The sequence below is a fragment of the Hyla sarda genome, chromosome 8 (assembly GCF_029499605.1).
Source record: "Hyla sarda isolate aHylSar1 chromosome 8, aHylSar1.hap1, whole genome shotgun sequence".
NCBI classification, from domain to species: domain Eukaryota; kingdom Metazoa; phylum Chordata; class Amphibia; order Anura; family Hylidae; genus Hyla; species Hyla sarda.
In genome coordinates this window covers 171,861,973-171,881,700 of record NC_079196.1, presented here as the reverse complement: position 1 = coordinate 171,881,700, position 19,728 = coordinate 171,861,973, and the positions used below count along the sequence as shown (strand labels likewise).

The following is a 19,728-nucleotide window of genomic DNA, read 5'->3' as shown; positions in this document are numbered from 1 at the left end:
GTGGGCTGGAAAAGGTGGATACAGTCCTAGGAGACTCTTTCCTAGGAATGTATCCACCTTTTCCAGCCCACCGGAGCACCTGAAAGCTGAACTAATTTATGCAGGAAAAGTCATCAACTGCCGGGCCGAGAAGTTCGTGACGAATCGAATTTACTGTAAGTTCGCTCATCTCTAAATGTGATGTGACTAAAAAAGCATCAATTTTGCACTTTATGTTTACCGTACGGGATCATTAACATTAAATTTTGATAGATTGGACATTTACGCAAGCGGTGATACCAAATAGGTTTAATAATAATTTTTACGTTTTTTAAGGGTAAATGGGGAAAAGAGGTGATTAAAATTTATATTGGAGAGGATTTTTCATATTTTTTAGATTGCCAATACTGTTCAATGCATATGCATAGCACTGATCAGTATTATCGGCGATCTTCTGCTCTGGTCTGCTGGAAGGCAGTTCAATGCAGAAGACCCGAGGAAGGCGGCAGAGGCAGGTGAGGGAACCTCCGTCCGCCATCTTAGCTAATCTGATCCCCGCAGCAGAGCGCCCTTTGCACATTTTAACAAACATTTGCACCTGCCATTGATAACTCACAAGTAAATATTTTCAAGATATGCTTTTCACTTTCAAAAAACTTTATTCAGGTTTTTCTTCTTGATGGGGCTGGATTTGTCTGTTTCTAGGGTTCTACAGGTTCCGCTTGGCAATTTCATGTTATTAACTGCATGCTTTTTTTCAACAAATTTCAACAATTTTTTGGTGTGATTTTTGGCCATGCAATTTTTATATGTGAAACACAATGGTCCTGTGTAGTTTTCCTTGTGGGTTTAAATTCCCTACCATTTTTTTCCACAGTATTTACTACGGTTTCCCTAAATTTTGCACTTTTCCTTACATTTTTTATTTTTTTACACATGCTCTGATCTGTAGGGTTTCCCTCAGCTCAAATCCAAATAGCAATATTTGAGGATAGAGCATATAAAACTTTACTTTTAATAATAAATAAAGGTAAAGATACAAAGTGGACCCTATGAACACTAAGTGAATAATAATACACAAAGTGAGTGAAAAACACAGATAATGTGGCAAATAATTTTAGAATAGACACCAAATGCCAAATTGGCATGCAGGGAAGTCATGTGTAGGGCCAAAGGTATAGGTGGGGGGTTGGGGCTCTAATGATCTGGCCCTAATCTGACCCCTAGTCCACCCTTCTTGGCTAGTGTTGAATCGCCTTGAAAAAGGCAGCCCCACACAGGAACCTATTCCTAGAAAAGTCCTATTATTGCCCTCAACTCTATGCGTTTCTTCCACAGGTAGAAGTGGAATCATCAGGGGATTATAAGAGGGAAAAATTTGTACAGTAGAGCAAAGATAAAGGACAATACATTCAACAGAGGTATATACAGTGATGTGAATAAAAAGAAAATATGAAGAAACAAAACGTTCCTGGGTCACTGATCACCGGACTAAAATGTCCACAAACGTCCGACAGATTACTCTAATGTACCCCAAAACAGATGTCAGTTGGATACTAGCATTAGTGTCTCCCCAAACACAAAACAGTAATAGGATTGAGCATCTATGGAAGAGCCAGAACGTCAGTTTCGACTTTTGGACTCAATATAAGTCTCCAGAGGTGCAAATACATAAACAAAAAAACGTCATATTGCGCTTAGTAGTCCCCGGGTCACTACTCACGGTACCCAGTACGGGGCAGGGAAAGCTCTAGTGCAGCCAGACCTAAAAAGGATAATGACAGAGACGGCCATTAGTGAAGGAGTTACCTACAAATCCATAGCCTACTCACGGTCCAGCAGTGGCATATCTGGCTGCTGACGGGTATCGGCCATGGGACAATGGTGCCGTGGTCCAGGGGAGGCCACACTGACCTCACACAATGGTTGCGGGCAGAGTGGTGATTCTCAGAGCGCACGCTCCGAGACTTGAAGGAGCCGTCGCGTGATGTCACGTCCGGGACTCCGTGTCAGCTGACTGACAACCACGATCAGCTTCTCCCAGCTGGTGATCTCTGGGAGGAGTGCTGCACGGAAGGATTAACCCTTCATTGACCTTAAACTTAGAAACAAGAAAGTGGATATTATGGCCGCCTAACAATAACGTAAGGAATGTAAAAAGCACTGACTCTATAACAGTCCCTGTATTTACATACAGCACAAACAAATAATAAATTCATGCAGATTTTATTTTTATTTTACATATTTATCAATAAAAATTGCAATATAAGGAGATATTTTGTACTCTCCGTAAAATCTCTCTTGTAGCCTTCATTGGGGGACACAGAGAACATGGGGTATATGCTGCTGTCCACTAGGAGGCTGACTCTAGGCAAAAAAAAAAAAGTCTGCTCCTCCCAGCAGGATATACCACAGGCACTGAGCCAATCAGTTCTGTCACAAACAGTAGGAGAAGCCAAACCACAAAAGAAGAAAACATCAAAAGTAATAACAGGCAAACAACCTGACCAGGTAACCGTAAATGGGTGGGTGCTGTGTCCCCAATGAAGGCTACGAGAAAGAGATTTTACAGCGAGTACCTTTTCTCAGTGGCCTTATTGGGGGACACCCCAAAGCAGTCCCTGGGGTGGGAAAAACAACCGCCAGAGAGGGGAAGGTGAGGCCAGAGACTGAGCCATAACCGGTCGTCCAGTGGACGAGGCCCTGAGGAAACCGGAACTCTGCAATCAACCACCCGGAAGCCCTTGCAAAACATGGGGGGAAAGGCAGGACTCAAAAGGAAGGAACTGTGCAGAGACTGGGGTTCGACAGCCGACCAAATAAGACAACAAATTGTCGCCCTGGAGGCCTGCTGGACCAAACCCGTCCTGGCAGGAGAGCAGAAACACCTCTGATGAAAAGACAAGACGCAGGCCCACTGAGGCCTGGCACAAACGCGAGATAAGAGAACCCCTAATGCAGAGATTCGTCTAAGCAAGGCAAACATTGCGAGGAAGAGAAACATGCCGGGGAGGCATGAAGGGAGAGTGCTGACAGAAGGACAACCGCAACCATAGGACAGAGGCTAAGGAGAGAGAACAACAATAGAAAGGCAGCTGAGAACGCTCAGCGAGAAGGCAAGACTCAGAAGACGGATACCAGAGCTGCTAGATTGGGACGAAGAGAGAAATAAGGCAAAACACATCTACAGTCCCGAGCGCATGGAGAAACCGGCCAGGGAGAATGCCAGGGCAAGCTGCACCCCCGACCACCTGAACCAAGAGGTCCACACCTAAATCCTCAATCCTAAGGCCACTCCGCCAAAAGGAAGACAGAGGGGACCCAGAGAGATGTCAACCTAACCAAAGCAACAAGGTAAAGAAGAAATGACCAGGGCGTGGAAGGGTGCTCACCCAGACTGGCGGGCTAGCACTGTGCAATCGACACACTCCAAAAAGGAGAAGGGACTAGCCACAGTCGAGACTGTCGAGGAGTCCCAGAGCCAGAGGCAACCTGAACAGAAAGGCCACAAGAGGAAGACCTAGAGACACTAAGCAGACAGATCACAGAAAACAACAGAGCCCTCACATCTAGAGGGGAGAACCAGGACCATCAGGATGGCTTCGGCGCAAACGACACCCAGACAGGGAGAGAGGGCAGCGCGAGAGCCTGGAGAAGCCAGGGTACGGACCTAGCAAGGACCAACAGAACCCAACCCAACTCACCGGTAATTCTGTTTCCTCGTAGTCACGACAGCACCACCAGAGAGATGGACTCCTTCCCCAGGGACAGGAAACCTAGACCATAAAAGGAAGCACAGCCCTACCTAGCCTCAGTGAATTACCGAGACCCATTTAGAGCCTTCATATTAAAATTACATTTGAAATTGCTTCCTATTAAACATAGAAATTCTAAATAACTGACACTATCACGTCAGGCTAACAACATACTATACAATAATAGTAGAAGAAAATAACTTTTCTCCTATCTAAAACATTACAAAGTATTATCAATCACTTTTAGATTATTTCTCTCAATCATGTAGGAAGAAACCCAGTGCACAGAAATAAAGAGGTGGGAAAGCTGTGGTTCTGTTGTGACTACAAGGAAACAGAATTACCGGTGAGTAATTACCGGCTTTCCACCCCATCACAACAGCACCACCAGAGTACCAGAATTTGGGTGGGACCACCGCCTGGAGGACTTTCCGTCCAAAAGAGAGAGAAGAAAAATCAGCCAAGTTTAGCCTGTAGTGCCGAAAAAAAGTGTGTGGCGACGACCAGGTGGCCGCTTTACAGATTTGCTCAATAGAAGCCCCTCTCCTTTCAGCCCAAGAAGAAGCTATAGCCCTAGTGGAGTGAGCTCTTAAAATATCTGGAGGAGAAAGCCCTACCGATAAATATGTAGAGGATATAGCCTGACAGATCCATCTAGAAAGGGAATCTTTTGCAGCTTTGTTCCCCTTACTAGGCCCTGCAAACTGAACAAAAAGGCTGACTTCCTAAAGTCCCTTGTTCTATCGATTTACTCTAACACACGCCTCCTGACATCTAACATTTCTGTATCATTAGATGGGTTGGCACAAAAGGAGGGGAGAATAATCTCCTGAGACATATGGAAGGCCGATACCACCTTTGGTAGAAAGGCAGGATCTGGGCTAATTACAATTCTGTCATCCAGGATCTTTGTATATGGTTCTTTAAAGGATAAAGCTGCAAGCTCTCCTACCCGCCTGGCTGTTGTAATAGCCACTAAGAAGACTGTCTTCTGAGTCAGGACCGAGAGAGGAATTTCTGACAAGGACTCAAACGGCTGCCTACTTAAAGCATTTAGCACTACTGAAAGATCCCAAGCAGGAGTTTTAACACTTGTTGATAACTGCAACCTGTTAACTGATCTAAAAAACCTCCTAATCCACAGATGATCAGCAATCTTCTGGCTGAAGAGGGCTCCTAAGGCGGACACCTGAACTTTAAGAGTGGCTGCTCTCAAACCTTTCTCAAGGCCCTTCTGAAGAAAGTCCAAGATGACTGCAATGTTAGGTTTGTCAAAGTCTATATTAGCAAGGCCCACTACCTCTGAAATTTTTCTCCAGATCCTAAGGTAGATCTTATTCGTCACCAGCTTCCTGCTAGCCTGGAGAGTGTCAATTGCAGCATCTGAAAGGCCCTTAGATCTTAGAACTAGCCTCTCAAAAACCAGGCCATCAGGTGTAGGTTTCGCACCTCTGGATGTAGTAGCGGACCCTGCATCAGAAGATCCGGTATTTCTGGAAGGACCCAAGGATCTAAAACTGACATGGTCTTGAGGCAGGAGAACCATGCCCTCCCGTAGGCTTGCATTGAGGGGCGGAGCGTGACGTCACACGGGGGCGGAGGCGTGACCTCACACGCCGTCGGCCCTGCGGTCGACCGCAATCAGACCCGGAGCAAACGCGCTCCAGGGACTGATTACAAACTGGGTGCTGCGTGCATGATCCTGGGCGTCCCCAGCTGCGGGACTCCCGCGATCAGGCATCTTATCCCCTATCCTTTGGATAGGGGATAAGATGTGTAAGCACCGGAGTACCCCTTTAACGAAAAGTCATCAAACACCTGTGGGGTGTTAAGGCTCACCGGACCCCTTGTTACATGCCTTGAGGGGTGTAGTTTCCAAAATGGTATGCCCTGCTGTGGGGTTTTCTGCTGTTCTGGCACCATAGGGGCTTCATAAATTTGAAATTTGCTGCTTAACTTTGAAGCCCTCTGATGTCTTCCAAAAGTAAAAACATGTCAACTTTATGATGCAAACATAAAGTAGACATATTGTATGTGTGAATCAAAATATAATTTATTTGGAATGTCTATTTTCCTTACAAGCAGAGAGCTTCAAATTTAGAAAAATGCACAATTTTTAATTTTTTCATCAAATTTTGGAATTTTCCACCAAGAAATGATGCAAGTATCGCCAAAATTTTACCAATAACATAAAGTAGAATATGTCACGAAAAAACAATCTCGGAATCAGAATGATAGGTAAAAGCATCCCAGAGTTATTAATGCTTAAAGTGAAAGTGGTCAGATGTGCAAAAAATGCCCTGGTCCTACAGTGAAAATTGGCCTGGTCCTTAAGGGGTTAAAAGGATGGAACAAAGCTGTTTTTTAAACAAGACACCCCGTCTATAACCAAAGAGCACAAGGAACTGAGTTAGATAAGCAGGTTGATTTAGCCCTAAATGTAACCTTTATGTAAAGGCATGGATTCCAAAATTTTCTCTCTAGGGGTGCCCCCGTAATAGCTGAGATTCTATTTGATTTAACTATATAAACAAGTATCTGGAGACATAAGTTATTGCAATGTTCATTTTTATGACATTATTTCCCAGAGTTAAATACTCTCTCAGTACAGAATCTTCTCTCTTTCCACCTATTCATCAAGAATAAGTTCTTTAAGGTTAGAATTCCCTGGAAACACACGATTCTCTTTGGTTCTAAGTCCTCCAAACATTTCATCCTGAATGGACTGGGTTTGGACTCTCTCTTCAGTATTCATTGTGTTACAAACAACAGTTAACAAAGAGTCGGTATGTCCTTGAATAGTATATTTCAGGGTCTTCAAAGTCAGACCCTTTCACCTACAGATGATGATAACATACCAATTTCAGGGAGTTTACATGGGGTTGTGCTAAGCCTTGGTTCTACAAATCCCTGATTTGCTGACAAAACACCCAATCTTATCTTTGGCAATAGCTCGAACACCGACATTAGAGATAATCGTTTTTCAGAAATATACCAAAACATTTCTGACAGAGGTGCTGTTTATAAAAGGGGATTAACACAACACTAATTTTCTGGCCTTTTCTCTAATGGACAATTTGGGCAGTCTTTTTTTCTCCCCTACAATAGGGCAGAGAAAGATAGACCCCATGAAAATCTAGACTAATGTAGGTAGGAGTCATGTTGGGCATCCATTCTGCTTAGAGAACATGCTGATTTAGTTTGCTCTGAAGGATCAGTATGTGGGGTGGAGGGGGATTCCATGTCGATGCCTATGCAGGACCAGAGATGCTATTACTGCCTGGACAGAGAACAGCGTTCCAAATGGAGAGCAGAGGCGTCTTCCTGTTTTCAGGAGGCTGCGCAACAAATGATTTTCAGCACATTCAGTCTGGTCTCCCTAAGTTCTGGCAAGCCGCTTTAGTCATTGTGTTGCATGCCTACATTGACATGAAATAGTATGCATTTTTTTGCTTGCCAGCTATACCTGACCTAAAAACAGCCCATAGGGCAGCTCCAGCTACACAACCACTTAGGGCTGGGCGGTTTACCGGTTCATACCAAATACCGAAATTTTTGTGCTGCACGATCTGAATTTTAACCCATACCGCAATACCGGTTGGGCCCCTCCCCCTCGGGAATGAATGAATCAGCTCAGCGCTGCGCTGTCCCCACATCGGGGAACTGATCATATGTGACCTGTGAGCGCTGTTCTGCCCCCCCCCCCGCCAATTAATTATTAGCCCAGCGCTGTCCCCATCAGGGTATTACTCACAGGTCACCCGCATGTGCTGCCCTCCTCGTCCTGTTTGTTGCAGCCGCCAGCGCTGACACTATACCAGTGGTCTCCAAATGTTGCAAAGCTACAACTCCCAGCATGCCCAGACATGCTGGGAGTTGTAGTTTTGCAACATCTGGAGGTCCACAGGTTGGAGACCACTGCTCTATACTGTGCGGTATCCCTATGCCCGGGCTGCAAACAAACAAAATAAACTTTAACTCACCTCCCGTTGGTCCGGTACCGGCCTCACTTGTTTCCTGGGGACGGGAACATCGGACAGCCATCAGCCTATCACCGGCTGCAGCGATGTTCCGCCTCGGCCGGTGATAGGCTGAGCCCACTGTCATGTATGAAGCCGGCTTCTTACATGACAGTGGGCTCAGCCTATCACTGGCCGGGGCAGGACATCGCTGCGGCCGGTGATAGGCTGACGGCTCTCAGACATTCCCGTCCCCAGCGTAAGGCCGACGTAGGTGCGTTAAAGTTTATTTTGTTCACCTTTTGCAGCCCGGGCATAGGGATACCGCACAGTATAGAGTGTCAGCGCCGGCAGCCGCAACAAACAGGACGAGGAGGGCAGCGCTTGGGGGTGATATGTGAGTATTTACACCGATGGGGATGTGGCCTGATAATTAATATGGGGGGTGGCTAGGAGATACCGTTATATACCGTGGAACCGCCAAAAGTTTAAAAAAAATATCATGATACACACATTTGGTCATACTGCCCAGCCCTACAACCACTCTGCTATTTCTAAGTGGGGTGGACGGGTCAGCATTCTTTTGCCAGAAGACACTTGCCCTGAAGGGTGCTGGCACAGTGTCGGTGGAAAAGGAAGAAAACCCCAGAGACCCCAATCAACTCCCCATTGGAATTTAGGTACTCTTCACTTCATTGCACATGTGGCCTCTCTGACCCACCCCTTTAGGGACAGGAAACACTTAGGTGTGCTGTGGAAAGAACACATTTGCCTGATATTGTTTTTGGTTGTATTGCTCATCTGTAGTTTATTTAGAAGCAAATTTGCAATACAAGACAAATTCCCTTTGAGTGGAAATGAAAGAAAGTCCAAATAGGCAGGACAAATAAAGGTGGAAGGTTGGAATTAATTTTTGAAAATTTGTTATTACTATACCTCTAAGAGATAAGCATTTGCCCTCCTACAGTGCTCCTGTGTCTATTGTCACCTATGACTGGTACATACCCTGGGACTGTCTCCTCCAGAGATTTCCGTTTGTTGGTCTGTTGCAGCTTTCGCACATTCTGCTACCAGCTTCAGTTCTGATGCAATGTTATGTATGAAATGTAAACCTGAAGATCCAGCCCCTCGTGGACTAGCAGGACAGGAATTGGGAACACTGGAAATGGAAAGTAGTTTTATTAACAAATTATGCATATAAATCAGAGGGACATTCAAAGCTACATAAAATCAGGATACTTCACAATGGCACCTTGTAGGGATAAAGTGGGAGATTTATCAAAACCCGCCCAGAGGAAAAGTTGCCCAAAGCAACCAATTGGCTCGCTCCTTTCATTTTTAACAAGGCCTCTGCAAAATGAAAGAAGCGATCTGATTGGCTGATATGGGCAATTGTCAACTTTTCCTTTGCACAGGTTTTGATAAATCTCCCCCAAAGTTCATGCAAAGGATACTAGTGAGAAACATCATAAAGCTATGTATGCATTATATGGACCACATTGCCAAAACACCAGGATAAGTGTCCTAATGTAACAAAAAAACAAAACTATATATCTTGTTTTTAAGATAGATATATATGGGCCGATATGCTTTCACTCCAACAGACAACTACAAAGCCCTGAGTAGTCTCATCCCATAGTCATATTCCCTTCCTACAGTACCCTTATTCTTACATACATGTGGTAGGTAATCAATAAAAAGCAGCAGAGAGTCAACAACACACCGCCTTGGTTTTCAAGTTTTATATTGCAATACCCCATCTGTTGGCACAGTTTAGCTCCTAGGATTTTTTTTTCTGTGGTTAAAAAAGTTAAAGAATGATTTACTGACGAACTGTCCATCTATTTGTTCTCTGTTTTGTTTCAATAAATTGTTTTGAAAATAAATAAATAAAAGTTAAAGAATGACTATAGGAAGCAGGAACCTCACCTTATGGTCCCGGTCGGTGAGGGTATAGGACTGACGAAGCTTCTCATGTCTGGTTCTGGTATATGGATCTTCAAAGGTGAAATGTGACGATATATAGGTGAAGGCGGCAAGGGAGGCTTCACCTCCTTTTCCTGATAAAGAACGCTAAACTTTATCTTTATGACAGTGCTGGGGAACCGGAATGTGCACCTGTAAGAGACAAAGCATTTTAGGTTTACAACTGGGACTGTATGACGTGACCCAATGGTGATGTTAGCTCTTGTTCACTTTGTGTTACACTCAATACAGCCAGTTAAAAATACATAAATGCTTATAAAAAAAACGAATCCCTACTAAAACAACATAATATTATAAATAAATATATATTATAATTAATTATATATATTATAAATAAATTATATACACACATACACACACACACACTAACAGCACAATTGACAGCCCCTGCTTCGGCCCAAACCAACGCTAAGGGGGCATAATTGCAGTCGCAGCGGACCGGACTAGGTAAGTATAATTCCCTGCCCAGGGGACTAACTATGAGGCTGGCACGGAAAACTTTCTGCCTGCAGGGATGGTGGAGACATGGTTAGAAAAATCACCCAGGGATGGTGAGAAAGAGGATTTACTAGAATAGATATATATATATATATATATATATATATATATCTATCTATCTCACACACAATCTCATGACATATTTCCTTTACCAGTCTTTAATTCAAGAACCTCAATACAGCCAGAACGGACCAAACAGTAAAGATTTTGTTTTTCACTCAAAAATTAGACCTCTCTCTTCTTTTGTAGTGCTATTTCAAATGGGTTTTCATTTTGCTTAGACTTCTGCTTTTTTATTATGGTTTTTTAAGAAAAATCCAAAAATTAGAACTCAGCCGCAGGCATTTCCTTTCAGCAATACGTCCTATAAACAGTGCCCAGCATCTACAATAGGGATGTGTTCACATGTTCATATTTGTGTTCTCATTCATATCTGTGATTGCCATTATTGAATACCAAGCCAGCAAGAGAAAGAGATCATAAGTAGAGCACATGTGTAAAAACTAAGACTTCTCTTTTCAGATTCATTCATGGATTTGCATTTAATAATTGCAATTTAAAGGAGTACTCTGCTGCTCAGCTTTTGAAACCAACTGTTCAGAACTCTGGAGCTGAAGCCAGAAGCTCGTGACGTTGTAGCCCGGCCCACTGATTACTTCACGCCCGCCCCCTCAATGCAAGTCTATGGTAGGGGGCGTGTCACGCCCCCTACCATAGACTTGCATTGAGGGGGCGGACGTGAAGTAATGAGGGGGCCGGGCTATGACGTCACGAGCTTCCGGCATCTGCTCAAGAGTTCGGAACAGTTGGTTTCAAAAGCTGAGCAGCAGAGTACTCCTTTAAGGTAGTAATCAATGTGTCACTGCTCACACTGCACTGTGGCACACACTCCACACTCCCCATCTCTTCCCTGTTGTGTGACACTGTGCCTCCCTCCACTGAGGCAGCCACCATGTTCAACAGGCTCTCACCACTGTACAAAATAATGTCTCCTCAGCTCGTCCTGTGGTAGAGAAGAGTCTTCTCAGTCTCTAGAGGCTGCTGGGTGACACCTAAGGCTCTGTTCATGTGCGTGGGAAGCTCAGTCACAGGTCCTGTAACATTTGATAGCCCAGCATACAGCACCTTTGGGTGCCATTAGTGTCCATTATATCATATATTTTCTACTTCTTGTCCTAAACTTGCTTAAAAGATGAATTTGTGCTTTAAAGTATTTAGATTTTCTACACATAAAACTAATGTCAGCAATGTTTGTTTTTGTGTACTTGTTATTTGTTTTTGTGTACATGTTAAAGGGGTATTCCAGGCCAAAACTTTTTTTTATATATCAACTGGCTCCAGAAAGTTTAACAGATTTGTAAATTACTTCTATTAAAAAATCTTAATCCTTCCAATAGTTATTAGCTTTAGTTGAGTTGTTGTTTTCTGTCTAACTGCTCAATGATGATGTCACGTCCCGGGAGCTGTGCAGTTCCTATGGGGATATTCTCCCATCATGCACAGCTCCCGGGACGTGACATCATCATTGAGCAGTTAGACAGAAAACTTCAGAAGCTAATAACTATTGGAAGGATTAAGATTTTTTAATAGAAGTAATTTACAAATCTGTCTTTCCGGAGCCAGTTGATATATATAAAAAAGTTTTAAAGCCCCCCTAAGCGGCCTCTGTGACAGATGTCAGGGCAGAGGGATGAGACATGTTGGCCATTAAATGCTCAATGTCCCTTATTTACTAAGAGTGTTGTGTAGGTTTCTTTGTGGGTTCTAATTCCCTACAATTTATTTTCCACGGTTTTTATTAAGGTTTCCTTATATTTTCCACTTTTTTTTTTTATTTTATTTTTTTTAACACACACATGCTCTGATCTGTCTGGTTTTCCTCAGCTCAAATCCACCACATTTTATGTGGAAACCTTAGTAAATATGTTGGGTTTTTGTTAAAATGTCGGGAACACGCCCCTTTTCTGAGACCACTTTCCAAAATGGAGAGTTTTTTTTTTTTTCAATTCTGGCGCAAAATCTGGCACAGACAGAATTTCTGACGCAATGCGACAGAATCTGGTGCACAACCCGACAAAACATGTCGACAGGGGTGTGGAAATTTTATAAAAAACTACTTGTCCACAGGACTAAAATTGAGCAAAATCTACTTGTCCCTCATGACGATCCACTTGTTCGGGCCAATTTTCGTTTTAAGCTCTTATTTTTTCCTCCACGCCCTATAATAGCCATAACTACCTACTATAACGATAGCTTTTAATTTTTCAATAACATTCTCCCAACCAAAAAAAAAAAAAAAATATATATTATATTATATTATATATAATCTCAAGGGAAGTGAAAATGAAATAGTAAAAGATAATTTAGCAGATTTGGTGTTTTTCTTTTCTGCGCCATTTACCTTGTGGTTGAGGTAACATGTTAGTTTTATACTTTAGGCGCCTGATTACAGCGATACCAGATTTGTATCGTTTACATCATGTTTTACTAATTCTGAACTTTTTCAAATTTTTTTTTATTGCCATTTTTTAACCCCTGTAGCTTTATTTTTTTTCCGCATACCAGGCTGTATGCGGAATAATCAGTTTTTTGTATCGGCACCATTTTGGTATTGATCTGTCTTTTTAATCGCTTTTTAACTTTTTTTTCTGGGATATTATAAAAATTGCAATTGTGTGGTTTAATATTTTTTTACATTTACCGTACGGGATACATAATGTTATATTTTAATAGGTTGTACAATTACGCATGAAGCGATAACAAATATGTTTATTTTTATTATGTTTACATGTTTTTATATAGGAAAAGAGGGTGATTTGAACTTTTAAGATGGAAGGGGTTAATGCAGCGGTCTTCAAACTGTGGCCCTCCAGATGTTGCAAAACTAAAACTCCCAGCATGCCCGGACAGCCAACAGCTGGGTTAATGTGGGTCTTTCAAACTTATATTAAAACTTTTTTTTTGTTTTGTTTTACACAGACAGATAATGAATAGATTCTATTGAACTCCATTGATCTGTGTGCTCTGTGATCCATTGATAGAGTCTGGTCCAGCCAGGATCTATCAATGACAGAGCCGGGACAGGAGGAAGCAGAGGTAAGCCCTCCGGCTACCTCCATAGTGGATCTCCCCCCGCGATCGCGCTGCGGGGGGGGGACAATCCACCCCACTAGCCCACCAGGGAGCATTCACATCTCCCTTTAGTAGACGCTGCGGTCAGCTTTGACAGCGGCGATCTAAAGGGTAAAGAGCCAGCCGCGGCGATCGCCGCATGCTGGCTATTAGCGGCGGCCTCGGCTACTGAGAACAGCGGGGGGCTGCAGAGTATGGAGCGAGCAGGAGTCCTGAGCCTGCTCCATACTCCCCTGTGAGTGCCGCATGCATCTCTCCCGTACAGACGCGCCTCCTCCCCTCAGCTCTCCGAAGCTACAGCGGGGGGGGGAGTGAAGGCAGAGGACGCAGGTCTGCACGGGGAGCAAGAAACCAAGCCCCCTCATCTCCCCCCGCACATCTGCAGGGAAGGAGAGAAGACAAATACACAGCTTCTCATCTCCCCTGCTCTGCTTCGGAGGACACAGGCTTTTACAGCCGGGGGCTGCAGAGTATGGAGCGGGCATATAGACGGCAGAGGTCCGCAGCGCTTGTCAGGTCCGGCCCTGCGGGCTAAGGGCCGGACAAATTCACCTGCCCGGCACCCAAAACTGCTTGTCCCGGGCATCGGGCGATAGGAATTCCACATCCCTGTGTCGGGTTTGCAATAGTAAATGAGGGCCAATGGTTCTGTCTTTGTTTCTGCCACCAGATATGCCTGGCTGTGCCCTACACCCTTTGCCTGACTGAAACCAAATGTGTATGGGGGAATCGGAATAAAATGCTCTCCATGAAGGGGGTTTAGGAGGAATTGCCATCAGTGAGCTTACAGCTATAAAAAAAATGTATGGACGCCTTCTGAGTGATCATTGTGAATTTTTCGGTTGTCAGGATGACAATGGCTGTGCTGTAGATCGGCCGGTTATTCTGCACTCCGCACAATGGAGTTGTTTACAGTGTAAACAGGTCGTCCTAAGAAGCAGGCTGTTACTGGGGCTAGGCTTGTGCTTTTTATCCTATGGTCATGTGTACATGCTGATCTAGACTTTGCCATGTTACATGCAAAACCCTGTCCAGGGCCCAGACTCTCAGATTCTTTTAAGTCAAGTAACTGTTCAAAAAACATTCTGTATACTGCAATAAAGTTAACAAACTTCCTCCTGCTAATCCTCTTACTCGCTATGTTACATAACATTCCAGACTATTTATCACCCATAGTATTGTTCATGGAACTAGATCAATATGCAGCAGGTAAATGACACTTTTAGCTGTACGAAATACATTTTCTGGGGGGTGTTAGGGGTTCAAAACTGCACAACAGAGAAGTCCGATTGGTAGGATCTGACCACTTGGACCCACAATGTTCCAGTGCAGAATATCGATAGCAAAGTTGACTAAAATCTCACTCTTTCCATATAATGAATGGCTGTGCCTTGATTAAAGGGGTACTCCGGTGGAATATATATTTTTTTTATTTCAAGTCAACTGGCACCAGAAAGTTAAACAGATTTGTAAATTACGTCTATAAAAAGAAAATCTTAATCCTTCCAGTACTTATCAGCTGCTGTATGCTCCAGAGGAAGTTGTGTAGTTCTTTTCAGTCTGACCACAGTGCTCTCTGCTGACACCTCTGTCCATGTCAGGGACTGTCCGGAGCTCCTACTCTTGACAGTTCCTCACATGGACAGAGGTGTCAGCAGAGAGCACTGAGGTCAGACTTCCTCTGGAGCATACAGCAGCTGATAAGTACTGGAAGGATTAAGATGTTTTAATAGAAGTAATTTATAAATCTGTTTAACTTTATGGAGCCAGATGATATGAAAAAAAATTGTTTTTCACCGGAGTACCCCTTTAAGTAAAAAGCAGCATAACAATAATTAATGCAAAACAACATGCAGTAATTATAACAGTACCGCCAATTAGTTGCAACGTGTGAACACTGCCTAAGTGATGATTAATTGTAATTAGGATTAGCTCTTATCAGAATTAGAACAGGACTGTTCCTCAGCTCCTAAAAGGTGAAGTTTAGCTTGGAAGTTAGTGCCTACTTTTATTTAAATATTTTACTCAAAAATATTTTTTTAAATCATATGCTTATTAGGGATCGATCGATATCGATTTCTTAGGGCCGATACCGATAATCGGTGGAGGTTAGGGCCGATAGCCGATAACTTATACCGATATTCGGGTATAAGTTATTGGCTATTTATCCCCCACACGACACCGCTGCAGATAATTGATTTAAAGCGGCCGCCGCCGCCACCCGCTTCTCTCCCGGGGGTCCTCCTGAGTCCTATCACCGCCACCGCGATCGCCCGGTCGATCCCTAATGCTTATATAGTAATTACTCAGGGGTGGAAAAAAAATAAAAAAAAATAAAAAAATTGATGGAACCTACTCCCCTTCAGAAGAAAACTTAAAGGAGAACTCCAGAATATAAAAATTGTCCCCCATACTGCCAGCAGTAAAAAAAATAAAGATGTTCATACCTTCCTCCGCTCCCCCGGGGCCTCCGGTAACCGGCTCCGGTCTCCGCCGCGATCCTCTTCCTGGTTGCTAGTGGTCGGCGAGTCATACTGCACTCAGCCAATCACCGGCCGCAGCTTAGTCCTGGCTTGGCCAGCGATAGGTTGAGCGGCAGTGTGACGTTTTTGGCCCCGGCGTTCCTACACTGCCGCTCAGCCTATCGCCGGTCGAGTCGAGACTTCGCTGCGGCCGATGATTGGCAGTGGTGAGTGCAGTATGACTCTCCGACCACCAGCAACCAGGAAGAGGATCGCGGCGAAGACCGGAGCTGGTTACCGGAGGCCCCGGGGGAGCGGAGGAAGGTATGTACATCTTTATTTTTTTACTGCCGGCAGTATGGGGGACAATTTTTCTATTCCGGAGTTCTCCTTTACAGCTTTTACTTGCTCTAGCACAGTGGTCTCCAACCTGCGGACCTCCAGATGTTGTAAAACTACAACTCCCAGCCTTTGGCTGTCCGGGCATGCTGGGAGTTGTAGTTTAGCAACATCTGGAGGTCTGCAGGTTGGAGACCACTGCTCTAGCACATATTTTTGCAATACAGGACTGGTACAATAAGAATACCAATGCAGCATGCTTTTTGCTGTAACTATGCTCCATGGGTGTTTTTCTTATTAAAAAAACAATTGCGAGTTGCATACATTTTTTTTGTGGCATTGTTCACGTTCAATAGAAATCCTTGAATCACGTGGTCAAACATTTTTATGACTGGAAAAATAAGAAAGAGAAAAAAAAAAAAACATGCAACCAAGAGATGCATGTAAAACTCCCTGGAAGTTATTTACTGTGATCCAGGCCATTTTTTCTTGGGTTTTGCACCCAAAATGTGCCGCAACCTCTCCATTTTACTCTGAAAACCCCAAAAGGGGGTGTGGCTGACAGAAAATTGGCGTGTCCCAACATATTTACTAATCTTCCCACATAAAATGTGGTGATTTCATCTCTGGAAAACCCCACTTCTCAGAGGATGTGTAAAAAAAAACAAAACATAGGAAAATATGTTAATACAATGGAAAAATACCTGTCGGGAAAACTACACTAAATCAGAGCCTTTTTTGGGGGGGGGGGGGGGGGACAAGTGAAAGCAGCGTAACGCTAGATAACACACAAAAAGGTATATAAAAACTAAGGCTATGTTCACATTGTAAAAAAAAAAAGAAAAAATATAACAATGTGAACCCAATTCTTAAACAATGTAAACTTAGACTAAACAGTCTATGTAGGCGCTAGATTCATAACAGTCGCTCGGGTTCTTTGAAAATCTGACTACATCATTATTAGTTAGGCTGCATTCACACGGCCGTCTAGATCCGTTCTATTCTCCGACAAAATTAAAAACTGACAAAAAAAGGATGCAAACGGATAACATTAAAGGTTCATCCGTTTTCCATAGACTTCAATGTTAAATTTACTGTATTCGTTTTTTCTTCCGTTTTTTGGATGGAATAAAAAAAAATACTGCATGTGCCGTTTTTTTTGCCGTCAAATAAAACCGAAATGAGTGCAGACGGGTGCAAACAGATTGTAAAAAAAAATCCCATTGACATGAATGGGATTTTTTTCAAACAGTTTTGAATCTGTTTACAGCCTGCAAAAAAAGGAAACAAAACGGGGATAAAAAAAAAACGGGGACGGACAGCCGTGTGAACGCAGCCTTGGCTTAGTTTCATGCTAAGAATATGCACCTAAATTTGCCCTTCAGCAATGCCATACCCACATTAGGTAGGTCACACAAGGTAAGCAAGTTGTAAATGCGTCTTAAAACACACTAAAATATGGTGCAAGTCATGTCAAGACTGTTTTCTTTAGGCAAACTGCAAAAGATTTTTGGCACAGGCAGTTTTATTCATCTCCCGTAACGGACCAGATCCACTTTTCCAAATATGTCAGAACCAAAAAAAAGTTTTTATTAAGAATTATGCTTCTTAAACAATTTTTTTTTTTGTATTTTTATTTTTTTTAAGGTCAAAAACATGCATTTTTTTTAAAAGTGTGTAAAAAAGACTGAAAATGTTAGGGTTATTATGATTTTAAATACAAGTGTATTTTTGAGCTATGTATGAACATAGCCTTAGGGTATATTCCGCCAAAATGGCAATGTTACAATTTAACACTGCAGCTACCAAAAAACAACAGCAAAAGTCAATGGTTTACCCAAAATTTTGCAGTAGACAAAGCAAACACAAATGTAATTTGTCTGTAATGTTTAAGGCTTAACACTACACTTTTTACAGCAATTTCATAGCAAGCAAATATGCAGCAATTCCTTTTTTTTTGGATAAACAAAAAAATAATTAAATATTGCGTATATTTACAAGCAGATATAAGAAATCATGCTGCCGATGTGTCGATGGCAGTCACAGAGGGACTGCAGACAGAGCTCCCATATGTGGCCAGGTAGTTGTATGTTTGCTCGTAGCAGCGGGAAACCCACCACTACGAGCGGGCACACAGAGCCCGGAGCTCACTCTGCTTTCCCCTCTGTGACAGCCATCAGTACATCCGCAGTGTAAAATATGCTATGGATGCACCTTGTGTGACCCTGCCCTAAGGGCCAGTTACATGCGAGTTTCCCTGCAGGAAACTCAAATCCACAGTGGGAAACATGCAGTAAACCTCCCGCCGATGTAAAAGTACTCTAAATCAAGGCTTTTGGCAGCAAATACCCATGTTATCTGCCATGACATGGAGCACATCACAGATTTTCTGTATGGAATCTGACTGGGAAAACCTCTGCATGAGATGCATATGAAAGAAGGCCACAAGCACCTCTACGGCAGCCCTATGGCTTCATACAAGACGTTGTAACACAAAAGTGTTCATGACCTTACAGGGGTTTGTCTGGGAAACAATTTTTACAATCAAATGTGCTCAGGGGGAAAAAAAATTGATCAGTTCACAGTTTCCCTAATCCCCTGCCTTCATGTAGCACCATTCCTGGTGTTGATGCAAGGAAAAGCCCACTCAGCCAATCAGTGGTGACCTAACAGTGGTGATGGGAGATCAGGGCAGAAGAGTACACATTTTGTTTAGCTGTTACCTCAGGTGGTACCAATTTCAAAGTAAAGTTTTCCCTGTACAACCCCTTTAAACTCTGTACACACTACTGTTAGTTCCAGTCAGGTTTCCTGTGCTCTTTGATGACAATGATATGGTATGCAGCTTTCCTACTGCTGAAACAAAAACTGGTTTGCAGATCCTATTCTTTATTATAGGACCCAAACATAGGTCAAAGTGGATCCGTTTCATTATATTGCCTTCCCCTCAATAGGATCGGTTGCATTTAAAGTGTAGCATTGGTGTGCCAGATTTATTAAATCCAGCGAATCTAAAGCCAGCTGGAATAAACACCGGTCTCAGTGAATCCCCCCTCCCAACCAAATTTGGAGAATAAATAAACAATGGCCGTGATTTACTAACATTTTCCCGACAGTTTTAACTGACAGTTAGCAGTGCTGAGCTTATCTGTGTCCCAGCTGCAGTCTGAGATTTAGGACTCCAGCATGAGTCTGAAATCTATAGAAAAGGACTGGCAGGGAGACCCCTAGTGGTCATTTTTTCAAAGTGGAAAATTAGAAAGAAGCATATTTTTTTTTTTATAACATGCTATTGGAAAGTTATTCTGCATACATTAATCTATAATATATCAAAAGTTTTTTTGATGAGAGGTACCCTTTAAAAGGTTACTCCGGTTCCCACCGTTCAGGAACTCAATGTTCACATTGAGTTCCTGAACGCTGTGTGCGGGCTTCCGTTTTCACGCCCACCCCCTTGTGACGTCACGTTCCGCCCCCTCAATGCAAGTCTATGGGAGGGGGCGTGACGGCCATCACACCCCCTTCCCATAGACTTGCATTGAGGGGACAGCCCGCTCCCTATCAAACTCGCAACAGGAAACACAATGCAAGTTTGAAAGTAAATCAACTTGTGGGAAT

General features: G+C 43.2%; 1 protein-coding gene across 2 annotated transcripts in view; it reads right to left on the bottom strand.

Annotated features, from left to right (window-relative positions):
* The window catches only part of FOXK1 (forkhead box K1), an 82,021-nt gene that overhangs the window by 28,580 nt on the left and 33,713 nt on the right, over positions 1–19,728 (bottom strand). For both annotated transcript variants that reach the window (XM_056537046.1, XM_056537044.1), the window contains exons 2-3: positions 9,623–9,811; positions 8,699–8,852 (exon numbers count right to left, since the gene is read on the bottom strand). In XM_056537046.1, the coding sequence (XP_056393021.1) occupies positions 8,699–8,852; positions 9,623–9,811 (343 nt within the window). The remainder of the gene's footprint in view (positions 1–8,698; positions 8,853–9,622; positions 9,812–19,728) is intronic.